At 44.7% G+C, this 22,613-nt stretch overlaps 1 protein-coding gene across 1 annotated transcript; it reads right to left on the bottom strand.

Moving 5' to 3' along the window:
* Window positions 1-3,896: 3,896 nt before the first annotated feature.
* On the bottom strand, window positions 3,897-22,383 carry C922_03463 (hypothetical protein; the record flags this gene model as incomplete). Its single annotated transcript, XM_008819055.1, has 6 exons — window positions 3,897-4,176; window positions 4,286-4,721; window positions 4,912-7,932; window positions 8,017-15,309; window positions 15,545-22,043; window positions 22,183-22,383. 6 exons carry the CDS (start codon window positions 22,381-22,383, stop codon window positions 3,897-3,899), a joined length of 17,730 nt encoding a protein of 5,909 aa, XP_008817277.1.
* Between the last annotated feature and the right edge of the window lie 230 nt (window positions 22,384-22,613).

Here is a 22,613-nt window from a genome sequence, read left to right as displayed (position 1 = left end):
TATATGAGGTAAAAGAGAAAAAAAAATACTACGTAAAATTAGAAACGGAGAAGCAAAATGGGAGACAACCAATAAAGCCTACTGCTCTGCGCAAAGTCAATGTAGCAGAGTATCACTTACATGCACTCCTCTGCAAAACTGTTTTAAAAACAGAATTACAAAATGAACCATGTTATGTGTGCACGAAAGAATAAATCTATAAGTACACACTGGCACATTAAGAAGAAAAAAAAGAACAAAAATTTAGTGCATCCTAAAATGAAAAAGGAAACCAATTAACAAAAATGGACAAAAAATAAAGGAAATGCGACTTGGTATAATGCCAAGGGAGCTCTCCCCTAAAGGAGTATAAAGATATACTTAATACAATAGTGATACTTAAAAAAGGAGGTCCTTTCTTCTGGGATGAGATATGCAACTGAAATTACGCTGCTGCCCAGTTCTATTTTTAATTATAACCCAATTGGTGTTGCTGAATCAAGGCTAAGAATGGAGTGCCTCTTTATTATCTCAGCCCTTTTGATATTTCTTCACAATATTTCCTTTACTTGAACAGGTCCAGTGATCACTTCTATGAAAATGGAATTTTTGTTTCGTTCACTTTACTGCTTCTAGATTTCCGGTTATAGGTTAACACAGCTACGTACTAGGATGAGGGCCTAACGTATCACATACGTTGCCTTCCTTCCGCGGTCAAAGAAAAGCATATTTTCATCTATTCCCACAGTACTATCTTGTTTGTGATGTAAAAAATGCTTCCCTCCAGAGAAATGTATATTTTAATAACGGACGATTTTGATATGTACGCAAGAGTGAACATTCACATGGGGTTCTACAAAAATTGTCTTCTAAGTATGTACGCCATTGGCATAGACGTGTTCAGCATGCGTCATGCAAATACAGCAAAAATGGTATTAATTACTCGAACGAATCTTAAATAAAGAAGGAAATTGCTCTCAAAACACACGTAGTAAATAGAGGACTTTTCATAGATAGTTAACATAGAAAAAAGGAATTCTTAATTTTGTCGTTATTATACCATTAAGCTAGTGCAAAATGGCAATTTATCGCCCATTCACCCTTCTCTCCAAATCGCAGATATTTAGATATTTTATACCTACATTGTTGTGTCCGCCCCTAATGTGAAGAAAGTTATTATTCTTGCATTGTAGTATCGTAATGATTAGCATTAGGATAAGTCGAAAAAGATGTAGGAAGTCAGTTCAAATTGTAGGGGATTCGTTCAATTTCTTTACTTTTCTTTTTTTTTTTATTTTTTTTTTTTTTATTATTAATGAGTCTTCATGTTATCACCGTGTGGGAGAGAGCACATATTATAAGCGCAGCTCCCATCCATTTTATGTAAAAAAAAAAAAACGCTGAACAGGAAAATTTTTTCATACTTATTCCTCTGCCTATAATTACCCAAATCGATGGTTTATTTTTTTTAAAATGACATATTTTCCTAATCACAGTTTCTATGAGAGTTCTGCGTGCCGGCGCATGCCCCTTGTGTCCTCTCTGCCGTGTTATTTAGAGTCTATTAAAAAGGAACAAATTTGAGCATACGATATTCTTTTCCCATGCCTAGAAAAATGTACTTCGCAAACGAGGACAACTATATAAGGATTGGGTTGCCGATTCATTGTCTTGTGAATCCCCCAGAATTGGCAAGTGTATTATGGAATCAACAATTAGAATGGCATCTGTTTATGGTATCGAATCATGCATCCTCAATAGGCATGTTCAAAAGAAATATTCTACTTAATACAAACTGAACGCGCAAAGAAGAAATTAGTCACATGTAGACACATATCATCGGCAAAGAAAACAGATAAAATAAAACATGTATAAGAACATCATGTTGATTATGCTCTTTCCATGATTGGTTTGCTTAACGCACGCTTTAATATCTAAAAAAAAAAGGCGACAATGTTTACATTCAGAACAAGGTTTTCAATCTATAGGTTATGCGATTGGGACGAGTTCTTCTCCTATTCCAAAGGGCGTACGCACAATAAGAGGCTAAAGAAGAGCCGCGGTTTCTTCTCTTCCTCCTTCCATTGCAATACGCGAACAGGTAGTGAAGTCGTTATTAGTACGCTTCCGCATTTAATCCTTTAATAATCCTTTTAAGACACGTCTTTATCTTTTTCTATTTTAAGCAAACTACTTTTTTGCATGGCTGCTAAAATGCGACGAAAAAATTTCACCCGCATTCCGCAGAATCACTCCGTTATACAGACATATATGGATATATGAACAAGCATATAGTAAATTAGCCTTGAATTCCAACGATGCGTAAAGGTATAATAATCCTCATTGTGTGCAATAAATAATTTAACCGAGGCAAACCTAGGAATTCCCTATAAGACAATTCCTCTCTTCCTGAAGAAGCTGCATATACGTGATGATGAGAAGTACCTATTTGGAAACGTTTGCCAATAACCCAACTTGGCCCTATAAGCCTTCTTAAATAATGCTCTTCAGGGCAATATACATTTTATACAGTTATTGTACAATTCTCAATCTGCGCCTTTTGTTAGCAGTGGACAAACTATGTTTTTCCTTTTGCCTATGTTTCCCCCCGAACTGTCATTCATCCTTTATTTTAATTCATGTGGACATAAAATGAACAATATTCAGTGACACCGAAAAGAGACAGAACAATGCGTTGTGTTTTTAAATTCACCCATCGTGTTTCGAAGAATTTTCTCCCCCTTATTTAACTCATTTATTGTACAACAAAATGACTCATAATGCGGAATAACAATGTATTAACAAGACGCATATAATACTCGGCACAGTGTTATATATTAATTTTCCCCTCTAAGTAAAGAAAAGAAGTGCCCCTTTTTTTTGGCTAATTTTTTACTTAAATTGCAATAAACAAAAGAAAGAGGAAGCTTTCCTCTCTTGCACAAACATTTTTATCTCCACTTCATTGCCTGCATGTAAATAAGTTTTAAAATAAAGAGCGAAATGTGCCGCCTCCAATTTGGAAAACTTTCCAAATAACGTCCATAATGTGATTAAAAAAAAAAAAAAAAAGAACCTGCCATTTTTTTTACATTCAATGAATCCGTTCCGCGTAATGATTTTTCTTTTGTCTTTTTTTTTTTTTTTTTTCTTTCGCAGAGGAATGTTACTTAAAAGAAAAAAAGAAGAAATCAATAATGATGAAATTATAGCTAAGTAAAAACATCACGAACGAATAAAGAATTTATAAAGCAAAACAATGTAAAATGACTTATTACGACAAACAGGGTAAAGGTTACATTTTATTCTCATTATTATTATCCTCATTCCCGAGTTTTTTTTTTTTTCTCGAAAAAATGCCCAACCGGGGAGGGACACGCCTAGAAACAAAAAAGGCAAAAGGGATTACACGCACAGAGTGGATTAAAAAGTTGCGAAAGTGTTTAGTGGATAAGTTGCAAACGTGTGAGACGGCAAAATTGTGACCCCCTCCGGGAGACGAACACGGGGTGATGAGGACAAACATCGGGGGGGGGACAAATTGAAAAGGAATTAAGCTGAACAGAGGAATTAAAAAAATGTGAAGCGCCACAGAGAGTAAGGGGGTGGTCCCCGTCCGGTGCATAAATGAGCATTAACGCCAAATTAAGGCGAGCATACAAATGGGCCGGGCCACGTATCCAAAGTGCATGTGTACAATGGAACTTCAAAAAAAATAAAAAGGAAAAACATGGAAGAAAAAGGGGGTGCGCCAAAAAAACGGTGCAAGCTACACCATCGGCGCAGTTCCTGCAGCCGTCGAAAAGTGAGAACCCCAATCAAGATGTCTGCTTAGCAGATAAGCATATGTGCATACTTGCGTACGTAAAAAAAAAAAAAAAAACGGCGAAGGGAACCCCACCCCATCTCTACATACCTTAGTTCTTGTTAACAAACCGACACAGACATGCAAAAATATTTAGACAGGTCTGGAAGTCGTCAAAATTGAGCTTAAAGGTGATATGTTTGGGAGCAATTTTCTTGTAATCCTTGCTGCGCACTTTCTTGTTTTTCTGTTGGACGTCTCTTTCCTTGGCAGCCTCATTCGTCTTCTGGGGGCCCTTCTTCTGATGAGCGCCACTCCCCTTGGGTTGAGGTGTGTCTTCCTTGGGTCTCCTCAAACAACACAATAGTAGAAACGACAAGCACGCGAAGAAGCTGCAAAAAAATGGTGCAAAAAATGAAGAGAAAAAAAAATATAGTTTACATGACGAATCTCCATTCGGGGTGGTAGAAGGAGGCTTCTGTTTTCCCTCGTGTTGCGTACCTCTTCACAGCGCACCAGATGGTGCCTAGACAGCCACGGCTCCTCTTTCCTGAGGAGTCTCCTCCACTCTGAGTGTCCTTCTTTCCACTGTGACATTTGGAAGTATTACACTTGGCCTTGTTATTTGCACTCTTCGACAGGGGCAGGTAAATGTTATTGAACCTCTTCTGCATTTTGGAAAAAGATCTGAAAAACTTGGTGGGACTGTAGTAAACGTTCTCCATGACGTTCATGTTATTTCGGATGGTAATTTTGATCGAGATATCCTGCTCGTTTGTTTTCTTGTTTAGGTTGATTATCTCGTTTCTCTTGGTTAGAGCCAGTTCAGCGTTCAGCAAGCAGATGATGTTTTTGTTTTCTCTGAGTTCGTTTGACGTGCATGTTTTGTGGCTCAGGGAGGACGCGCCACTGGGGTGCTCTTCGCACGTGAGGTTTTCTGCAAGGGGTAGGGGAGAAGTGTGAACATGTAGTTGGGGAGAAGTGCGCACATGTGATTAGGGAGAAGTGTGCATATGTGCTAGGGCCCAGCCATAGCGCTACGGATCTGGCGCGCAAAGTGGTAAAGCGGCACAGAGACAAAGGGACGCCGATTTTCCGCTTCTTCGCCACCCTGTTGCGGAACCTACCCATGGTGACGGTGCAGTTGGAGAGATTATTCCTCGGAAGCGTGTTTCCGGAGCGGCTCTTGCGCGAGGAGTGCTGGGCACTCCGCTTGTAGTAGCTGTTAATGGCGAAGCTGTTGCTCACAGTGTTTATAATAACATCGACCTTCTTCAAATCGCTCTTCCGAAATAAAAAGTTAATTCTATTCTCCTGGATGTGAAAAAAGAGTTCCTTGGTGTACACAAAATAACTCACTTTCTTCACCGAAGGCAACTCAAAGAAGTCTTGGTAAGACAGGAAGTACTTAAACGGTTCTTTCAACATTGTGTATCGATTCAAAATCTGATGAATCCGTATGTAACTCACTATGTTTAAGTGATTCCTATTGGCATTATCGAAGAAGTCTAACTGATTCTTGTTCATCTGGAAGTAGACAAGCTCGACGAAAAAACGAAGGATCCCTTGGAACAATGCATTGATGGTTAGTAAACATAACAGGAAAAAAACCAGGTGTCCAAAAAAAAACAGATTTACTATCTGAACGATACTTAGAAGAAAATTAAAGAAGAAGGATAACCTCCTCCTTTTATTCAAATTCATCTTGAAATTCGCCATGAATAATTTGTTCTCATTTGAAAGGTCCTTCTTCCTCTTCTTTTTTATTTTATACAGGACATTGTAATACACCACACTGATCATGTTGATATAAATGTTAACGTAATAGGAGAGTAACTTAGTAGGGTTGAAATTTTTGTACTCCTCTATGCAGTTGAATGCCACTGTTTTCTTTCCTTCGTCTTTTCTTCGATATATTCGGAACACATTGTCTGCGTTGTTGATGTTGATTTTTTCGATCAGACTGATTAGAGATTGGAGGATCAGCGTCACCGAGAAGAGCAATGAGAGCACCAACTCAAATATCAGTACGTACACTCCTATGCAGAGCCGCTTTCCCCTTAGAAGCACGTAACACACGTTTCCCCAGCACTTGCGCATCAGCGCTGGTAGACACCTCCGCTTTTTCTTTCCTCCCTTTTTTGTGTCATTCTGGGACCGGTTGGACGAGCGGTTTGCGGAGCGGCTTTTCGAGTCACGCTTGGAATCTCGCTTGGAATCGCGTTTTGAATCTCGCTTCGAATCCTGTTTTGAGTCCCTTTTTGAGTCTCCTTTTGTGTCCCTTTTGGAGTCCCCTTTTGTGTCCCTTTTTGAGTCTCCTTTTGTGTCCCCTTTTGACTCCCTTCTTGATTCCCTTTTGGAGTCCCCTTTTGAGTCCCTCTTCGAACCGCGCCTGGCACCCCTCTCCCGGCGGCGGCCCCCGTCCATAAAAATGATATCCTCCTTCTGAGTGTTAAACAGCAGAGAGTTGAGCGACGCGTTGTCGTCGATGACGAGGTTCTCCAACTCGCGATTCTTTATGTCGCTGCTGTAGAGGTAGTTTCCATTCTCGCCGAAGTCCTCGTCCGCACCGATTCGGCTGACCCCGCTGACAGCCACTAGGTCGCACGTGTCCACGACGCCCGTCACATGGTCTACGCCGCACAGGTCGACAACGTCAGTCGCGTCGCTGGTGTGGCTGTCACCGCTGACACTGCCAATTGAGTTAACCCTTCCCCGGCCATTTCTGACGCTCTCACGATTTCTCCCACTTCCCTCACTTCTGACACTGCACGCGTCCTCGTCGTAGTCCTTCTTGGCCATGTCCCAACTCACGCTGCGCCTGAGCATGCTGAGGTGGTTGTCCTCACTGAGCATGTTTTCCTGGTAGGAGCTGTTATAATCATTCAGCAGATGCATAATGTACCTCTCGTTACCCATAATGTCGTCTTTATCACCAATGAGTGAGCTTTCATTAGATCCCTCAAACAAGTTTAGCAGGTCGCCTTTCTCCTGAAGTTTTGTGTACAATTCCTCCTCTGCTAAGTTGTCCTTCCATCTACGTCTGCGCATTTTCATTAGTCTCTTTTTATTCTTGCTGCTATGGCCCTTCCTCAGCGCACTGTCATCATTCACTATGTAGTAGAAATCACGAAACGCTTTCTTCACGTGAGCAATGAGGGACGTGGGGCTTCCAATGATGTTAAAAGATATCAGCAGATTTGAGATATTTACTATCGTCTGATTGAAGTAAAAGTTGAGGAGAAAGTTTGACAGGAGAGTATAGTTGGTAAAGATATGAATGTTTGAGAGACTCTTCAGACAGATGTTGCAGTTGGAAATGTCCCCTAGTTTGTTGTACGCACTTATGTATTCCTTGTAAAATAAATTACTGACGTGACTGTTTAATTCCTTCTTGTATTCTGATTGGAAGTTTAGGAGGATGTTTATTTTGTCTATACTGATGTATTGCACGTAGACATATTTGTGGCTGCTCGTCTCTTCCTTCTTCTCCGGCGTCGCGCTTATGGGGGCCCGCTCCTCGTGCACACACGAGGGGATTCCTCCAAAGAGGACACCTCTACCAGGGCCACCGCTAAACGGGATAACGCTACCGGATCCGCCACTAACTGGACTACCGCTGAGCAGTTCACCACTCACCGGGGAAGCGCCTATCTGGCCGATCGCCTCTCCCCAGCCCTTCTCCTGCTCGCGCAGCTCCCTCTCTGCGGACGTCTCCACCGTCTCGAACGGATCCAGCGAGGAGTGATAGGTGTTCTTCAGCTCGTTTTTCAGTTGGCGCGCCTGTGCGGAGGTCATCCCCTGGTCGATCCTCTCCGCGCGGGGAGAAGCGCTGTGGGCATCACCCCCGTTAGCAACCCCGTTAGTAAAACCGCTGACCCCGCCGCTGACCCCACCGCTAACCACCACCGCCTCTTCCCCCAAGGCCTCCCTCTTCTTTCCATAGCTATCGAACGTCTTGTAGAAGTAAAAAAGAACGGTGATGGAGTTTATGTCCGCATTGATCACGATGGGCTTGATGCTAAGAAGGAAGTATTTGATAAAAAGCGTTTCGCACTTCCTCATGTATTGGAAATTACACACCAAAAATTCATTGTCGGAGGCAGCGTTGTAGCACTTGTCCAGTTTCTCTCCATTTTGATTGTAGACTTGGATGGAGGAAGCAGAAGACACGGACGAAGAATCAGATGTGGACGAAGCACACGACGCATAGGACGCTTGTTCACTCTTACCACGATGCTTTTTTTTTAAAAATAAATTTCGTTTAATCTCTAACTCGTTGATAAAAAAGCGCAAGTTGCTGTTCTTCATTTTTATATCATTGTTAATGTAGAGGATGGCGTAGGCACTCAGGTATTTGTATACCACATAACAGAGCACATTATCGACCTTTACGTCCACGTTGAAGTAATCGATGTCTTCCATGTACTCTTTCTTCACCACGAGATTGTTTAATTCCATCGAAATCATGTAATCTGAAGTGGGCTCGAAGAGACTTACTTTAATTCCCTTCATCATTAGGTGTATATTGGTAAGAATTTTTTTCACTTTATCTTTTTCCTTCTCCTTTTTGTCCGTTTGGCTGCCTCCATTTTCCTTCGAGGCACTTCTCTCCTCGTGGAGTGAATCCTTTCCTGCACAGTTGACGCCGTCGCTGTGCGAGTCTTCTCCATTACTACTATGTCCATTACGATTTACGTCGCTATCATCCTGGTTATCACCCTCGCTATCCCCGTGGGGATCATTGGCGCTAATCCCATCCGCCAACATGGCTTCTTCCTCAATCGCGCCGCCCCTTCTTCCCCCCTTGACGTTCTCCCCCTCCTGGTCGTCCATACCCTCAATGTAGCTGCTCATGAGGAAGTTCAAGTCATCTCGCCTCCTGCGTCTTCCCCCACCGCTGCCCTTGAGGAAGGTGGGATAAATTTTCTTCAGCCCCTTCAGCTTCTTCTGGTTCTTCTTTATCTTCTTAAGTATGTAATCGCTGAGCTTCCTTTTGAGTTTTTTTTTTTTTTTTTTTTTTTTACTTTTGTTTTTCTTCGTTTGGAGCTTTGCCTTCCGGGGGCGGTTCTCCCCCTCCTTGCTCAGGTACGTGTCTAGGTAGCTCTTGGGCTGGGCCTTCTCCCCGTCTAGGCGGTCATCATCATCGGCACCTTCGTCGTCTAGGCGGTCATCATCATTGCCATCTTCGTGGTCTAAGCCTTCATCATCTAACCCTTCATCGCCTGCCTCGCCCCCCTGCACGATCACCCCCGTGGAGTCCCTCCTGCGCCCCCCCCACTTTCTCTTCTTTTTGCCCGTGACGCCGTTCTTCCTCTTAGTGTAATTCTCATAAAAAAATCGATTAATGTACTTTTTGGACGAAAATTTCCTGTTTTTGGAGGAGGACTTCTTCACGGGGGGGGACTTCTTATCTTCGCTTTTGGCCAGGATGGAGCTCTTCTTTGTCTTCTTAACTTCTGCGCAGTCCGACTCGTTTAAGTTTCTTCCACCCCCGCTGCTGAAGATGCGGTTGACACTTTCTTGTATAACTACCTTGGCAGCTTCTCCCCCGTTGACTTCGTCTCCTTTGACTTCTTCGCCTTTTTCCCATTCTTCCACTTCTTCCATTTCTGCTTCCTCTTCTCCCCTCTTGGGCCTGCCGGAGTGGTCCATATTCTTGAGCAGAAAGAACGACGCGATGCTGAAGTACTTGTTTTTTTTTTTCTTTTTCTTCTTCCGATTTTTCTTCCTCATGTAGACAATGTTGAATCTCTTCTTGTGAAGGAAAGTCAGTTTCTTCTTTTTCATTTCATCATCATGATGATCATCATTTTTTTCCCCTTTTCGTGTCCCTTGCCTCTTCTTAAATTCATTGCTGGACTGGAAGTTGCTATACAGATTCATCTTCTTATGCACTTTGCTCTTCCTTTTAAATCGACTGAACCCTTTCTTCTTGGAAGCATAGGACGAAGGGATCCCCAGGGGGTGAATATTCCCTATCCCATCATTTGAGAGTTCCTCCAAACAAAACACTCTCTTTCCATTTTCAATTTTCGTCACCACGTTAATCTTTTTGTTCTGATTCAACACGATGGTGTTGTGTTCCTTCACTATGTTCACGCTGCATGAAAAGACATACACTTCATTCGTTTGGTAAATCAGGAAGCACTTAACGACTTTTGGTTTCGATACGTCGGACCATCCGAAGATTTCTCGACCAAATGGCTTCAACAAGTTTACTATTTTTTTCTTCGTCTTCCGTTGGTAATATATGAGGTAATACTTCGTTAAGTTGCAGATGATGGTGTCTGGGTTTTTCTCGATCGAGACGGTTATCTCCACGTTCGTGTCGCTGTTCAGCGCGATGTTGACTTCGGTGATGACGCTCTCTTCGCGATACTCATGGGTGACGCAATTGGCGGGGCTACTGTAGTTATCGGGTCTGTCGCATTCCGCGGGGCTATTGCTCGAGGGGGTCCCTCCCTCTGCGCCGACCTGGATGACGAAGTTCTCACATGACTCCGCGCTACGCCTCGACCGCGCGTCGCTCTCTCTGGGGTCGCCCCCCACCAGGAGGACCGTGTCTCCCCCTACGCCGTTCCTCTCACCCGGGCTGATGATATCCTCGGTCTGGGTCACCGCATCGCCTGTCTTTCCCCCCCGTGAGTCAGTCCCCAAGTCAGCACACTCCACTCTCCTAATCGCCTTGTGATAGATCTTTAAATTCCCCACCTTCTCAATGTCCACGGGGCTGGTGAAGAACAAATTGAGCAGATCCTGCCTGCTCTCCGAACGGCATTTGGACTTCTCCCCCCCATTCATCATCGACATGTTCCTAGACTTTATGATCTTCTTCTTCAAATAATTATTAAACAAGTTGGTAACGTCCTGCTCGTTGTTCATGCATTCGTAGCTGCCCTTCCTACGGAGGAAGTGCTCGTCCTTCATACACGTGTTGATGTCCGTGTAGGAGAACTTAAGGAGGCACTTGTTTGTGTTTATGGGGTGGTAGTAAAACGACTCGTAGGGTTTTATTTGGACGACGCGCACGGGGGGAGAGCCCTCGCTTCCGCCGATTCCGGCACTTCGTTCTCCTTTTCTGGCGCCGTTTCCTTCTGCTTTCCTACCGCTCGACTCATCGCTGGTCTCGCTTGCCTCGCTGGGGGAAATGTCAATCCGCTCGGCCATACGCTCACTGCATTTGACAGCCTTCTTGCTGTTCATACCTTCCATGGAGAAGGAATAATTATTGGGAAATTTCAAGTTCAGGTTCTTCTTCTCCTTCTTCCTAATCTTAAACTCTTTGCTCACCTCCTCCACGTACAGGCACCGGTTCGTATTGTTAACGATGGTGTACCTATTATTCAGCGTGACCGTTTTTGTGTTGTAAAACTTGCCATTCAGAGTTATACTCATGGAGAGGAAAATGTTTTCTTCCTTGTTCTTACTGGTAAGAATGATCTTTTTGTTCAGACAGACCTCATCGATTTTGATTTTCTTCGAAAGGAACGTCTGATTATTGGAAACAATTTCGAATACGACTTTACTATTTTCAGTGTCTCCAAAGAACATCCCCGAGTTGCTTCTAATCTTCTGCGCATTACCACCACTGGACCGAATTATCAAGTCGTTACACAGATTATTTTGAAAGAAAAAGGCAGAGTAGATCAGCAACTGAGACACGTTGCTATCGACTAGGTGCTTCAGATTGTTCTCATCATAGTTGGAATTTGTAAAGGTGCTTTTTTTCCTCAAAGTTAGGTTCAGAAAAAAGTATTTTGGGATTTCCCTACACAGCTTGGCATAGTCCTTCGGACCCAAATAGACATACTTCTTTCTGTTCCCATAAGTTGACTTGTTCCTTCTGCACAGAAGGTAACTCAATTTGAATCTCCTCTTCTTATAAATCACGTTGTTCTCATTATCATTTATATACCCAATGTACATTTGAACTTGGAAGGATTTATCGTCATAGGTATTTCTCATTGGTTGTAACTCGATTTTTTTGGAGAAAAAATTATACACATATTTGTCCCTTTGGACCACGTAAAACAGCTTGATGTAGGTAGGGATTACATCTAAGTAACTCACCGACTTGGCAGAGATCACGTCCTTTCTTATCCTCTTGACCTTCTTTGCAACACCATTTAGCACGTACCTCTCACAATAACCGATCTTTATTTCTTCAAACATCAGATTGTGTACTTCGAAGATGTAGTTTATTAAAATTCCGAAAGAATACACTTTGTTGACTTCTAAATTTTTCTGTTCACAGATGACTGTGTTGCTGTAGTTGCACTGCTTCTGAGCGGTGAACACTAGCTTTTTGCTTCTATCTTCGCATTGGCTTCTCACCGTGTGCGAGTCTTTTGTGACATTCTTCTGACCGCTGTCATCCCCGTCAGCGCTTTCTCCGCTTCCTCCACTTTCCCCATTTGCTGCACTGCCCCTCCGCTGCGGCCCCTCCTTTGGGAGTTTGCGCCCGAGCGCTAACTCACTATTGCGCAGGCGCTTCCGCCCCATGGGGCCCTTTCCCAGGTCATACAGTATCATGCTCCCGGTTGTGGAGATCCTTCGCTCCTTCGCGATGAGCAGGTTATTCATCTTCCGTTCCCTCGACCTGTGTCCGTGCCTGTCCGTCCGGCCGACGGCACTCCCTTGGACGCTTCCTTTGACGCTCCCTTTGACACTCCCCTTGACGCTCCCCTTGACGCTCCCTTTTACGCTCCCTATCATGGCCCCCCCTTCCTTCTCATAATTATTCATGATGGCCATCAGGGTCTTTCCTTCGCAGAGGGAATCCCTCCTGGACAGGCCACTCATGGAGAGGCCACTTGTGCAGTTTCCATCGGGCGCCTCCTGTGCCGACTTGATAGGAGCCACCAGCCCGTCGGCTCCCTTTGCACCCTCCGCAGCTTTCTCTGCCTTCCCTGCCTGTTCAGCATTCCTGTCATTACGACCCTCCTTCCTATCGTAGTGAATCACCTTCATGCCCCTCAACTTGAGCGTATGAGCGTACAAGTTGTATTTCAAAAAATCGAAGGAGTGCCTGCAGACGATCTCCTTAATGGAGGAGTTCCCTAGTAGCTTCTTCGCCCCACTCTTAATCAGAAAGTTAAACACATCAAAGTAGCACTTCTTATTCTGCTCATATTTGTGCATGTAGAAATCGTAAAACTCTTTCTTCACGATATAGACGTAGTTAATATTTTTAAGATTATAACTTTGGCTGTTTTCGTTTAGGTACTTTTCCAACCTCTTCACTATTTTACTCATTTTGCTTTTGTTCAATAGGGTCAAAGTTCTTCTGTTGCGGGGTGTCCCCTGAGTGGAGGTTATTCCCAGTTCATCGTCTCTCTGAGAGTGCTTCTTCCCTAGGAAGTCTTTCCCTTCTGTGACTGCTCCCCCCCCAATGGGACTGTTCTCCTCATAGCAGAAGCTCTCGGAGTGGTTCTTCCTCCTTCGTTTCCTCCTTGCGCTGATTTCTTTCTCCACACACGAGCTGAAGTTTTGGATGCTTCGCCCAGAGTCGGTTTCTCCATCTCTATCTTCTTCCCCGCTGCTGTCGTTTTCTCTGGGTTCCTCACTGAGGTTGCACCTGTTGTTCATGTAATCAAAGAGGATCATAATGGGAACGAAGGAGATTATCGGTAAGTAGTATTTCTCCTTTTTCCCTATAACAGTAACAGCACCTCCACGATTGGCGCTGTGTGTGTCTTCCCGATTAAGCGTCTTAATGTGATCAATCCCCTTGTGAGCATGATGCTGCGCTTCATTGTGCCGCAAAAAGTAATGTAAAATGGGATGAAATAGAATAACAAACTGATTGCTCGTAGTGTTATTCACATACAAATTGGAGGAGAAATATATCGACACGATACCCTTCTCGTCGATGTTCGTTTGTATGTACAGCTTAATGAATGTCTTAAAAACTTTATTCTTCACTGTGTGTTCATTATATGTATCGCAAGTTAGGTCATATTTCTTGATGGTGATTTTTCTCTTTTTGTTTATCCTCTTTAAGTGGTATAATATTGGCAGGAATCGAATGTCGCAAATATTTTTAGTCCTCTCGATGTCTACAATCTCGTAGACATAATTAAAGAGTTTAATAATCACAACCAGCTCGCAGACCTCCCCATTTTCATCGTTCAGCAATCCTCCATGCTCATTTTTCTGCAACTCGTAGAAGATGAAACGGTTTTTATTTTGATTTTTATACAAACTGTTTTCCACTTTGTTCCTCAGTGATTGTTTAAATCTCACGTTGATTGGAAGTCCTGTGTAGTTATATATCTTGGATGAGAGGTGCGGAGCGGACACGGACAGCTTGGCGTTCTTCCTTCTCATATCTCCAATTCCCAGGGCGCTGTTTAGTGCGAAGTTCGGCACCACGATTCCTCGCTTGTCATAGAATAGCGCTGCCCCGGTTGCCACTCCATCCGCTGCTACTCCTCCTGCGGGTACTCCACCGCTTGCCGCCCCCTCGTGATACGAGCCCACTACCACAGGGCTGCCATTCCCGTAGTAGTAGTAATTCATGAAGGTCAGCGCGTTCTCAACCAGAGAAATCACAAACTCGATGATTATATTTTTACTCTTGTTTGCATACAATATGTTGATAATGGAGGTCTCCAATTTGAAGTTCAAGAGACTTAGGTTGTTCCTTTCATTTTCGAAGGCCAAGAGAATCTCCATTTTTTCCAGGAGAGTATCATATACAATTTTGTAGCTATCGAAGACGTCCATGTTGATGTGTAGATTGAAGAAGCTGTATATGTGTTCGGTGTCCTTCTGCAAGAAGAGCTTCAGATTGAATATGCTGAGCACTATGACTGGCATGTTTCGGTTGCTGTTTCCGTTGTAGAAGTGGATGCGCAGGTCGTCCAGATGGTACTCAAACAACAGCTCGTGCGCCTTCCTGTACAGGTAAAGAAGCGCGTCCTGCACGAGGCTGGTTTGCCCCTCCTCCCCACCGCTGACTGCATCGATGACCGCACCGCTAACCACACCGTTAACCGCGGCGTCGCCTTCCACCCCCGTCCATGCGCCCAAAAAACACATAAACGTGCTGTGGCACAACAAGACGTTCTTTAAAATTTCGTGTGACACGTTAATGATGAGCGGGTCGTTGTGTATGCTTATGATTTCCTTTCCATAGGACTGCCCACTGCCCCCTTCTTCTCCATCCGCCCTTCCGTCATCCAGAGAATGCGGCGTCATCGCGGAGAAGTATGTATTCAGAGACCTATACTTGGGATCGTAGTAGTAAGGGAGCAGATTCATATTCTCGTAACAGCTACTGGCACTGCTGCTCCGGTCAATGTCCTCCTGTGCATCGTCATCCTTTATTTTTTTCTTCACATTTATTTGAAACCTGTGATCGTTTACAATCGTCTCATTACCCTTATCTCTGGTGCTGAAGCTTAGGAGGCATATGCTGCACTTTTTGTTCTTTTTATGGGTATAGATGTTTAAGGCTGGCATCACGAGCTTGCTCCCGAGGCGGCATACGTGGATGGACTTGGTTTCCTCGTTGTGTTCTGCGGGGAAGGGGGAACGGGGGGTGTGCGGCGGCACGTGAGGGGGAGCGGTAACGGTAGGGCAGGCAGAAGCAGGACAGGAAAAGTAAGGTGCGGAGGCTAGGGTACGCAAAAGTAGGACAGCGAAAGTAGGTCAGCAAAAGTAGGGCACGTAGGGTGGAGCACGGAGAAGCCAGCCAACACAAAGGCACGCCGAACTAGCCACATAAGGTAACTCGCCGTGGCGCTCCCTTACCGTTGGTCGACTTGCACGAGGCGGAGAAGTGCAGCTCCAGAACGGGCAGCAGCGACACGTACGAATTGCACCGCACGTTCTCGTAGAAGGTGTATTGTGTAATGGTGAACTGATATATGGGCACACAGATTCTGTTGTTCTGCAAAAATGCGCTGTAGTTGTATTTGACCGAGTTCAAATTCACACTGGCACTCTCCTCCACGGAGTTATTATCTGAGTAAGCGTATGAGGAGATCTTTCTAATCCTCTCATATTTCTTTCCCAATTTGGAGATCCACTTGTAGAGGTTCAGCAAGTACAAGTAGTCTATAATCAATTCTGCATTGACTAAATAAAGCTGCACATTTTTTATGTTTTCGTTTTTTTTGCTTTTTACTACATGGTAGTGTTCCTCATGGTCCTCTTCTTCCTCTTCGTGGTAAAAATCGTCCTCTTCTTCTTCGTCATGCTCTGCTTCGTCGTATTGGTGTTCGTCTTTGTCTTTATTTTTATCCTCATTTTTGTCTGCCCCATCGGGGGGGGCGACGTCCATCTCGCAGTGTGCTCCATGATCATCACTTCCATTTTCGTCCTCCTCTCCATCCACGAGGCCTACGTTGTTGCTGTCCAATCGTTTCGCTCTCTTCACATCCCTGGGTTTGTATATTTCATACTCTGACCTTCTTTTATTTTTCGAGGAGGCCTTTCCCTCTGTGCTTCCTCCCCCTTGGCTGCTCTCTGTGTTGTTGCTATCCCCCTTCGGCTTTGCACTTTCCGGGGTGGATCCACTGGGCGGGGGATTCGTGGCGGTGTCCCCCTTGGGGCCGTCCCTTTCGTTCACAGCATCCGTCGCGAGTTGATTACCATGATTCGTCTCAGCCGCGTTGTTTGACATCTCTCCGGATGCTACTGCGGATGCTACTCGGGACGCCGCACCTGACACCGCTCCAGATACTTCCCCTTGCGCCGCCTCGTCGTCAGCCACCTCCAAGCAACTCCTATACCGCTCGTTCTTCCTGCCCGAGGTTTGTTCCCCCAGGGAGGCGTCCACACCCTGCTCTGCACTGGTTAGCAGCTGTGTCTCTTCTCCATTGGTCAGCAGCTGTGTCCCTTCTCCACTGGTTAGCAGCTGTGTCTCTTCTCCATTGGTCAGCAGCTGTGTCCCTTCTCCACTGGTTAGCAGCTGTGTCCCTTCTCCACTGGTTAGCAGCTGTGTTCCTTCTCCACTGGTTAGCAGCTGTGTCTCTTCTCCACTCGTCAGCAACCTGGTATCCTCGCCTCCCGGCATGTTCTCTACACTAAAAGTAAAATAATCTGTGTTCAAATTATTGTAGTAACTGGTGTGAACGAAGTCGACACTAGTGCATTCCTTCTTCTTTAACTTGGTCTGCTGTGGTTGATTCGGGTTCGTAGCCCCTTTATCTGCATACATATTGTCTAACTGCTTATAGTTATCTGTCTTCAGGTACCGCACTCCATCGGATTCTTCCCCCTGTGCCTCGACGGGGAGTCTCCCATCAGTGCCTTTCTCTCCCCCGATTGTCCTCGTCCCAAGTGTTCTTCCCTCTTCTCCTCCGCTAATCTTCCCGTAATGCACAGATGTCCTGCCATCTTTCACATACGACCTGTTTTGAAACTTCTCTGAAGAACCACTGACTACATTATTTCGGCAGGAATATGAAAACATCAAGTTTCCATTGTTTACTAACTTGAGTACACTGTGGTAAAAATAAGTGCTATCACCACTATTGGTCCTCTTTATGTCATTATGTTTGGAGTTTTTCCTGCTCAGCCTACTCGCCACACTGGTTCTTTCTATATACGAAATGAAGTTGTTCTGATATTCTTCGCTCAGGAGACAATTCAGAAGGTTTATCTTCTTCATATTTAGAGCCATTGTTGAGACACAGGAATCGTTGAATGTATAAATGAGGACATCCGACAAATGCACCGATACCATTCTCTTGCTCCTTTTGTAATTATTCAGATGGAACTTCGCCTTCTCCACAAAGACGATAACTTCTTGTTTATTTCCTCCGGTGGTGTTTTCCCTATGGGGGGTGATATTTGGGGGGTTCTCCCTTCCTGTGTGCTCCTCATTATTTCCGTGGCGATTGTGTTGGCTTCCAAGACGACTGTGCTGGCTTCCGTGGCCATTGTACTGGGTCACCATTAGGCTGTCCTTTCTTTCGGGCCTCTTCTTCCCTTCGTGAGCCTTGCCACTCCTCCCGTCCTCCTCCATGTCGTCCTTTTGGTGGTGCGCTGCCTGGGGCGTTTCCTCATGAGCCCCTTCCTTGGAAGGTTCCTTCTTCTCGATGTAAGTCTGTACGCTCTGGATGGGGAGGCCTTCCTCCGTAGCAGTCACCTGGTTGGTGTCCCCCTCTCCCTTTGCACCCTCCTGCGTAGCCTCACCTTCACCGGCTGTCACCTCCTCCACCACCGCGTTATCTACCACGGCTTTCTCCATCACCGCTTTATCTACCACGGCTTTATCTGCCACCTCTTTCTCTACCATCGCGTTGTCCAGCAAAATCTGCAAAGTCTTATAGCTGCGGATGTCGATGGTATTTAAATTCAAATAGCTGCCCTCGTTCTTGCTCCTAAAATAGTGACTAATATAGTCAATATAATTCGCATAGTGGAAGTAGTAAAAGACAAATTTGAAGATCATCTTGTCATCAATGTTAAGAGTCACATGATGCTTGTCCTTACTATGAATGAACGTCAACTTCTTCTCTGTGTTGTCATTCCAATTGTATGTAATTTGATCTAGGTACATTTTTTGTGGCTTCAGGAGGTACCTTTTGTTTGTTTCGTTCTTTTCCGTCAGGGTGTTTTTCATATTATCATCACTTCTATTTTTAATCATAAAAATGGAGAACTCAAAACTTACTCTCGTTTGCTCTATGGTCGTGATGGCGCTTTCTTCTGTCTCCGCGTGTGGGTCCTCTGTATTGTCTAGTTCTCTGAGGAAGGAGACCTCTCTTCTGAGCTGCCTCTCCACGTTCACATCGCTGCTGGATTCCACTTTTTCACTTGCTACGTTTTTCCGTTGACTACCTAAGATATACCTCTCACGTGAAATCGTTGGACGGTCACTTCCCCCGTCATTACTGCTCTGCTCTCCTTTGACGCCCTGGTCATTTAGTCCATCATCGACGGGTCTACCATTTATACTGCACTCACGGCTAAAACTGCATGAGTTATTATTGGCGCATATTTCCCTCGCCGTGTCTACATTTTCTAAATTGTAACTTCGCAGAAATTGTTGATAATGCTTCTTGTACTTCATTGTTAGTTTATTGTCTTCACACATGGAGGTGTCTTCATGGACTGTGCACTTGTTCGTCGGACCGTGTTGCTCGTTTGTGTCTTCTTTATGTAGTGGAGGGGTCATTCCACTAGGGGCTCTTCCCTTGGTGGGGTTGCTACTCGACATATCCGCTGCATTTTGGGGACTGCCCTTATTTGGGTGGAAATTCCCCTGGGGAGAATGGCCTGGAGCGTGCTCGGCGCCCTTATCGGGGAGGTTGGATCCCAAACCGGCACTGCCACTCTCTGTGATGTCCGCCGTCGAATCTGCTCTGTTGTCTCCTTTATTGTCTTCTTTTTCCGCTTTATTGTCTTCTTTTTTTCCCGCTTTACTGTTTGCCTTGCCCTCCTTGCTGGGTCCCTGGCTCGCTAGCTCCATGGAGGAGGCAGACCCGCCAAACTCGGACCCCCCCTCGAGCCGCTTCCTCGGGGGGTGCAGGGTCTGCCTGGGCTGTTCCTCCCCCCGGACATTCCCCTTATGATGCAAGTCATTATGCTCCGAAAGCATGATGAGCCGATCCACATGGCTCCTCAAATGCGTCTTCGTAAAAAAAAAGGAATTCCATCGGATCCTTTTAAATCGTACGAGAAGAGAGTATTTCTTATTTAAGACTAAATTGACATACACATTGTTTAAAAGCTGGAGATTCATATCGACAAAATCCTTTTCCGACGCCACGTACAGTTCCTTGCAGTACTTCTTTCCCAGCAGGTAGTAGTAGTAGAGACTTTTGTAGCTTTTTATTTTTTTCTCTAAATCCACTGTGTTGTACTTATAATTCATATTCATGATTTTGTGAATTTCCCTGATGCTCAGGGTGATAAGGACATTTTGGTTGCACCTGACGTACATTTTGCTTTGAGAGGTGTCGAACTTCTTGTAGACAAAGAGGGTCAGCCCGGGTTCCATTATGAACTCTCTAAGGTGTTCCTGTTCCGCTTTATCATTTTCGTCGTGTTTTGTAAGACGAACGTGGGTATGGTCTGCCTTTTGTGACTCACTCGGTTTGGTTATCTCTCCTTTGGGGGCTTCCCCTTTTTCTGCATCACATTCTGCCGCATCCCACTTTGCCGTCTCCCATTTTTCCTTCACAGACGCCGGGCTGTGGCCCAGATGTGTGTTGAAGAGGTAGCCATCGTTTTTCCACTTACCTTTTTTGAATACATCCTTTTTGTGGCCCGCGCCCTCGCCGTGATGGTGCGTCCTCGACTGGTGTTGTCGCGGGTGCTGTTGCGGCTGATGCTGATGATGCTGCTGTTGCCGCTCCCGTCGCTGCTGCGAGAAGAGCTCCAGCAGGGGGTACTTCCTCCCCTTGTAGAGGAAGTTCACCCCTGCGTCACTCAAACGGATGTGATACGCATAGTCATTATTTATGTAATTTTTCAAATGGTACTCAAACGTGTCGATAGTGAGCTGCACGGATTTTGTTATTTTCTCGTGAGTGTACAGAGTTAAGTTAACCTTTCCAATGGAGAGTGTAAAGCTCCAATTCACGGAGAGGTTACCACTGCTGCTTCGGTTTTGTGCACCTGTGATGTTGTAGTTGCTTCTGACGCTGCTACTGGAGCTGATGCTATCAGTTCCTTCTTTCTCTTGTCTGGGTCTTCCCCCAGAAGAGGAGCTACTGTCGAGAGTGTGCACACCCCTTTCGGTGCCACCCACTATACATGCCTCCTCCGCGAGTTTCCTCAAACTAGATATGACTTGGAAGCTATGTGTGTATTCGAACTTTTCAATGAAATCTTTGTCATGCTTTTCCTTCTTCTTCTTTTTTATTAATTCTCGTTTGTACGTTAAGATGTCTTTTACATCTGGGATATTTAGCCACTCTTGCAGGTAGAGCCCATTAACAAAGAACCCATAAACTGAGTAATACATCAATAAATCGTAGAGGTAACTGAGTTGCTTAAAAGACAGTCTCACATTCAGTCTGTCTACATGAATTTCGAAACTCATGTATTCATTTTCTTTTACATTTATTTTTTCCTCCAGGATGTGGACGTTTTCAACATGTATGCATTTTCCTCCGTCCTTAATTCGATAGTAGAGGTTTTTATCGCTATATTTTGATATCTTCTTGGGTTTTTTTCCATGGGATAATTGGCCACTTGGGGGGGCTTCCGTTTCCCCGGTTGGTGCGTCTGTTTTGTTGCTCAGATGGGGTGCTTCTCCTCCAGATGGGGCGTTCGCTTCTGCCTCCCCCGTGGGGGGTGGGGCCTCCTCCCCATCGATGCTTAGCCCAGTCATCCCGTCGTCTGCTTCGTTTGCGTCATTCGCTTCTTCCGCTTCGTCCACTTCCTCCGCTTCGTCCACTTCCTCCTCTTCGTCCAGTTCGTCCGCCCCTTTGTTTCTCTTCCTTTTTTTCCTCCTCTTGACGTGGCGCAGCCCGCCGAAGGGCGTTTCTCCATTACTGCTGCACACCTCCGCGTTTAACTCGGCATAGAGCTTCTTATTGCGAGCTTCCATTTCGTCCCTCTCAAGAAATATATGTCGAAATAGAGACCTCTCCTTCTTCACCTCTTTGCACTGGTAGAGATACTTATCGCAATGTGGGCATGTAATATCGAAGAAGTTCTTTTTTTTAAAAATAAACTTTGCATTGCGGTAAGCATACTGGCTACAATTACTGATGTAAAAATTGGTACTCAAAACAAGGAGAGGGATTTCGGAGACGATGTACTTCTTTGTGTGTAACTCGTTGCAGATATCTTTTATCTTGTTATACATGTCTACCTCGTTGATGTTTCTTTTGTTCTTTTTTTTCTTCTCTTCCTTCTTTATCACTTTGGTAAGAAGGTACTTGGCCTTCTCATCCTCCATGTAAAAGATCACATCACTGAAGGAGAAATTTTTCTTTATCTTGTTTGCGCTGTTGTGACTTTTGACACTAGACACATTTTTAACTGACAACCCTAGAATGTTTTTTTTTTTCTCTGCACTCTCTAAAATGATCTCGACATTTTCAATATCGATGGACATATTATTGTATAGTTCGTAAAGTAGGTAATTAATCCCTTTGTTTATTTTGTTATTCAGATCATCTTCTTTATTGTTTATGTCTTCTATCTTTAGATTGTTTTTCTTTGCTTCCTTTATTCCATTTATTTCTTGGTCGATATTAAAATCGTTGAAGTTTTTCTCCTTCACCACGATCACCACGTCGCTGATTTTCAGGCTCGCCTTCTGGAAGAGGTACAGCAGGGGGATCTGTGCAGGGGGAATAGAGGCAGGGTGAGGGAGGATAAAAGAAGACGGTCGTCGCATCTTTGCAACGGTGTAAAGAAGAGGACAGGAAGGAGAAGCTACGCCACGTATAACGCCGCTTATAGACCACTTCCATTCCTACCTGCAGATCCAGAGAGCTGATGTACCCATACTGAATCGTGTAGGGCAAATAGAAAATGTCGAAGAAGTTCCTCTTGATCTTAACATTCTGCAAGTGCACCTTTCCTCTGATCAGCGAAGTCTGCAGCTGCTTCTCTTCAATGTTTTCAAAAAAGGAGGACAGCAAAAAGTTTACGATGCTTTTGTACAGTGCCTTCATCATTGTTCGGACCGGTGGGGGGCGACAGAAAGAGGAGGCGGCGGTGTGGACGTCTCCACTGATTTATCTGTACATCTGCGGAGATTTATGCCTACGTGATAGGCATCTTTCACTGGCACGCACATGGGAACATATAGGACAGTGCGCGAAAAAAAAAAAAAACGTCTTAAATGAGGAACAACCAAAAACGTCGAGGCTCCTCTCTTCCCTCTTTCATAAGACTTTTGCACAAA

The sequence above is a fragment of the Plasmodium inui genome (genome assembly GCF_000524495.1).
Source record: "Plasmodium inui San Antonio 1 unplaced genomic scaffold supercont1.14, whole genome shotgun sequence".
Classification (NCBI taxonomy): Eukaryota; Apicomplexa; class Aconoidasida; order Haemosporida; family Plasmodiidae; genus Plasmodium; species Plasmodium inui.
Note: the sequence above shows the minus strand (reverse complement) of the source record. Positions and strands in the feature narration are given on the sequence as shown.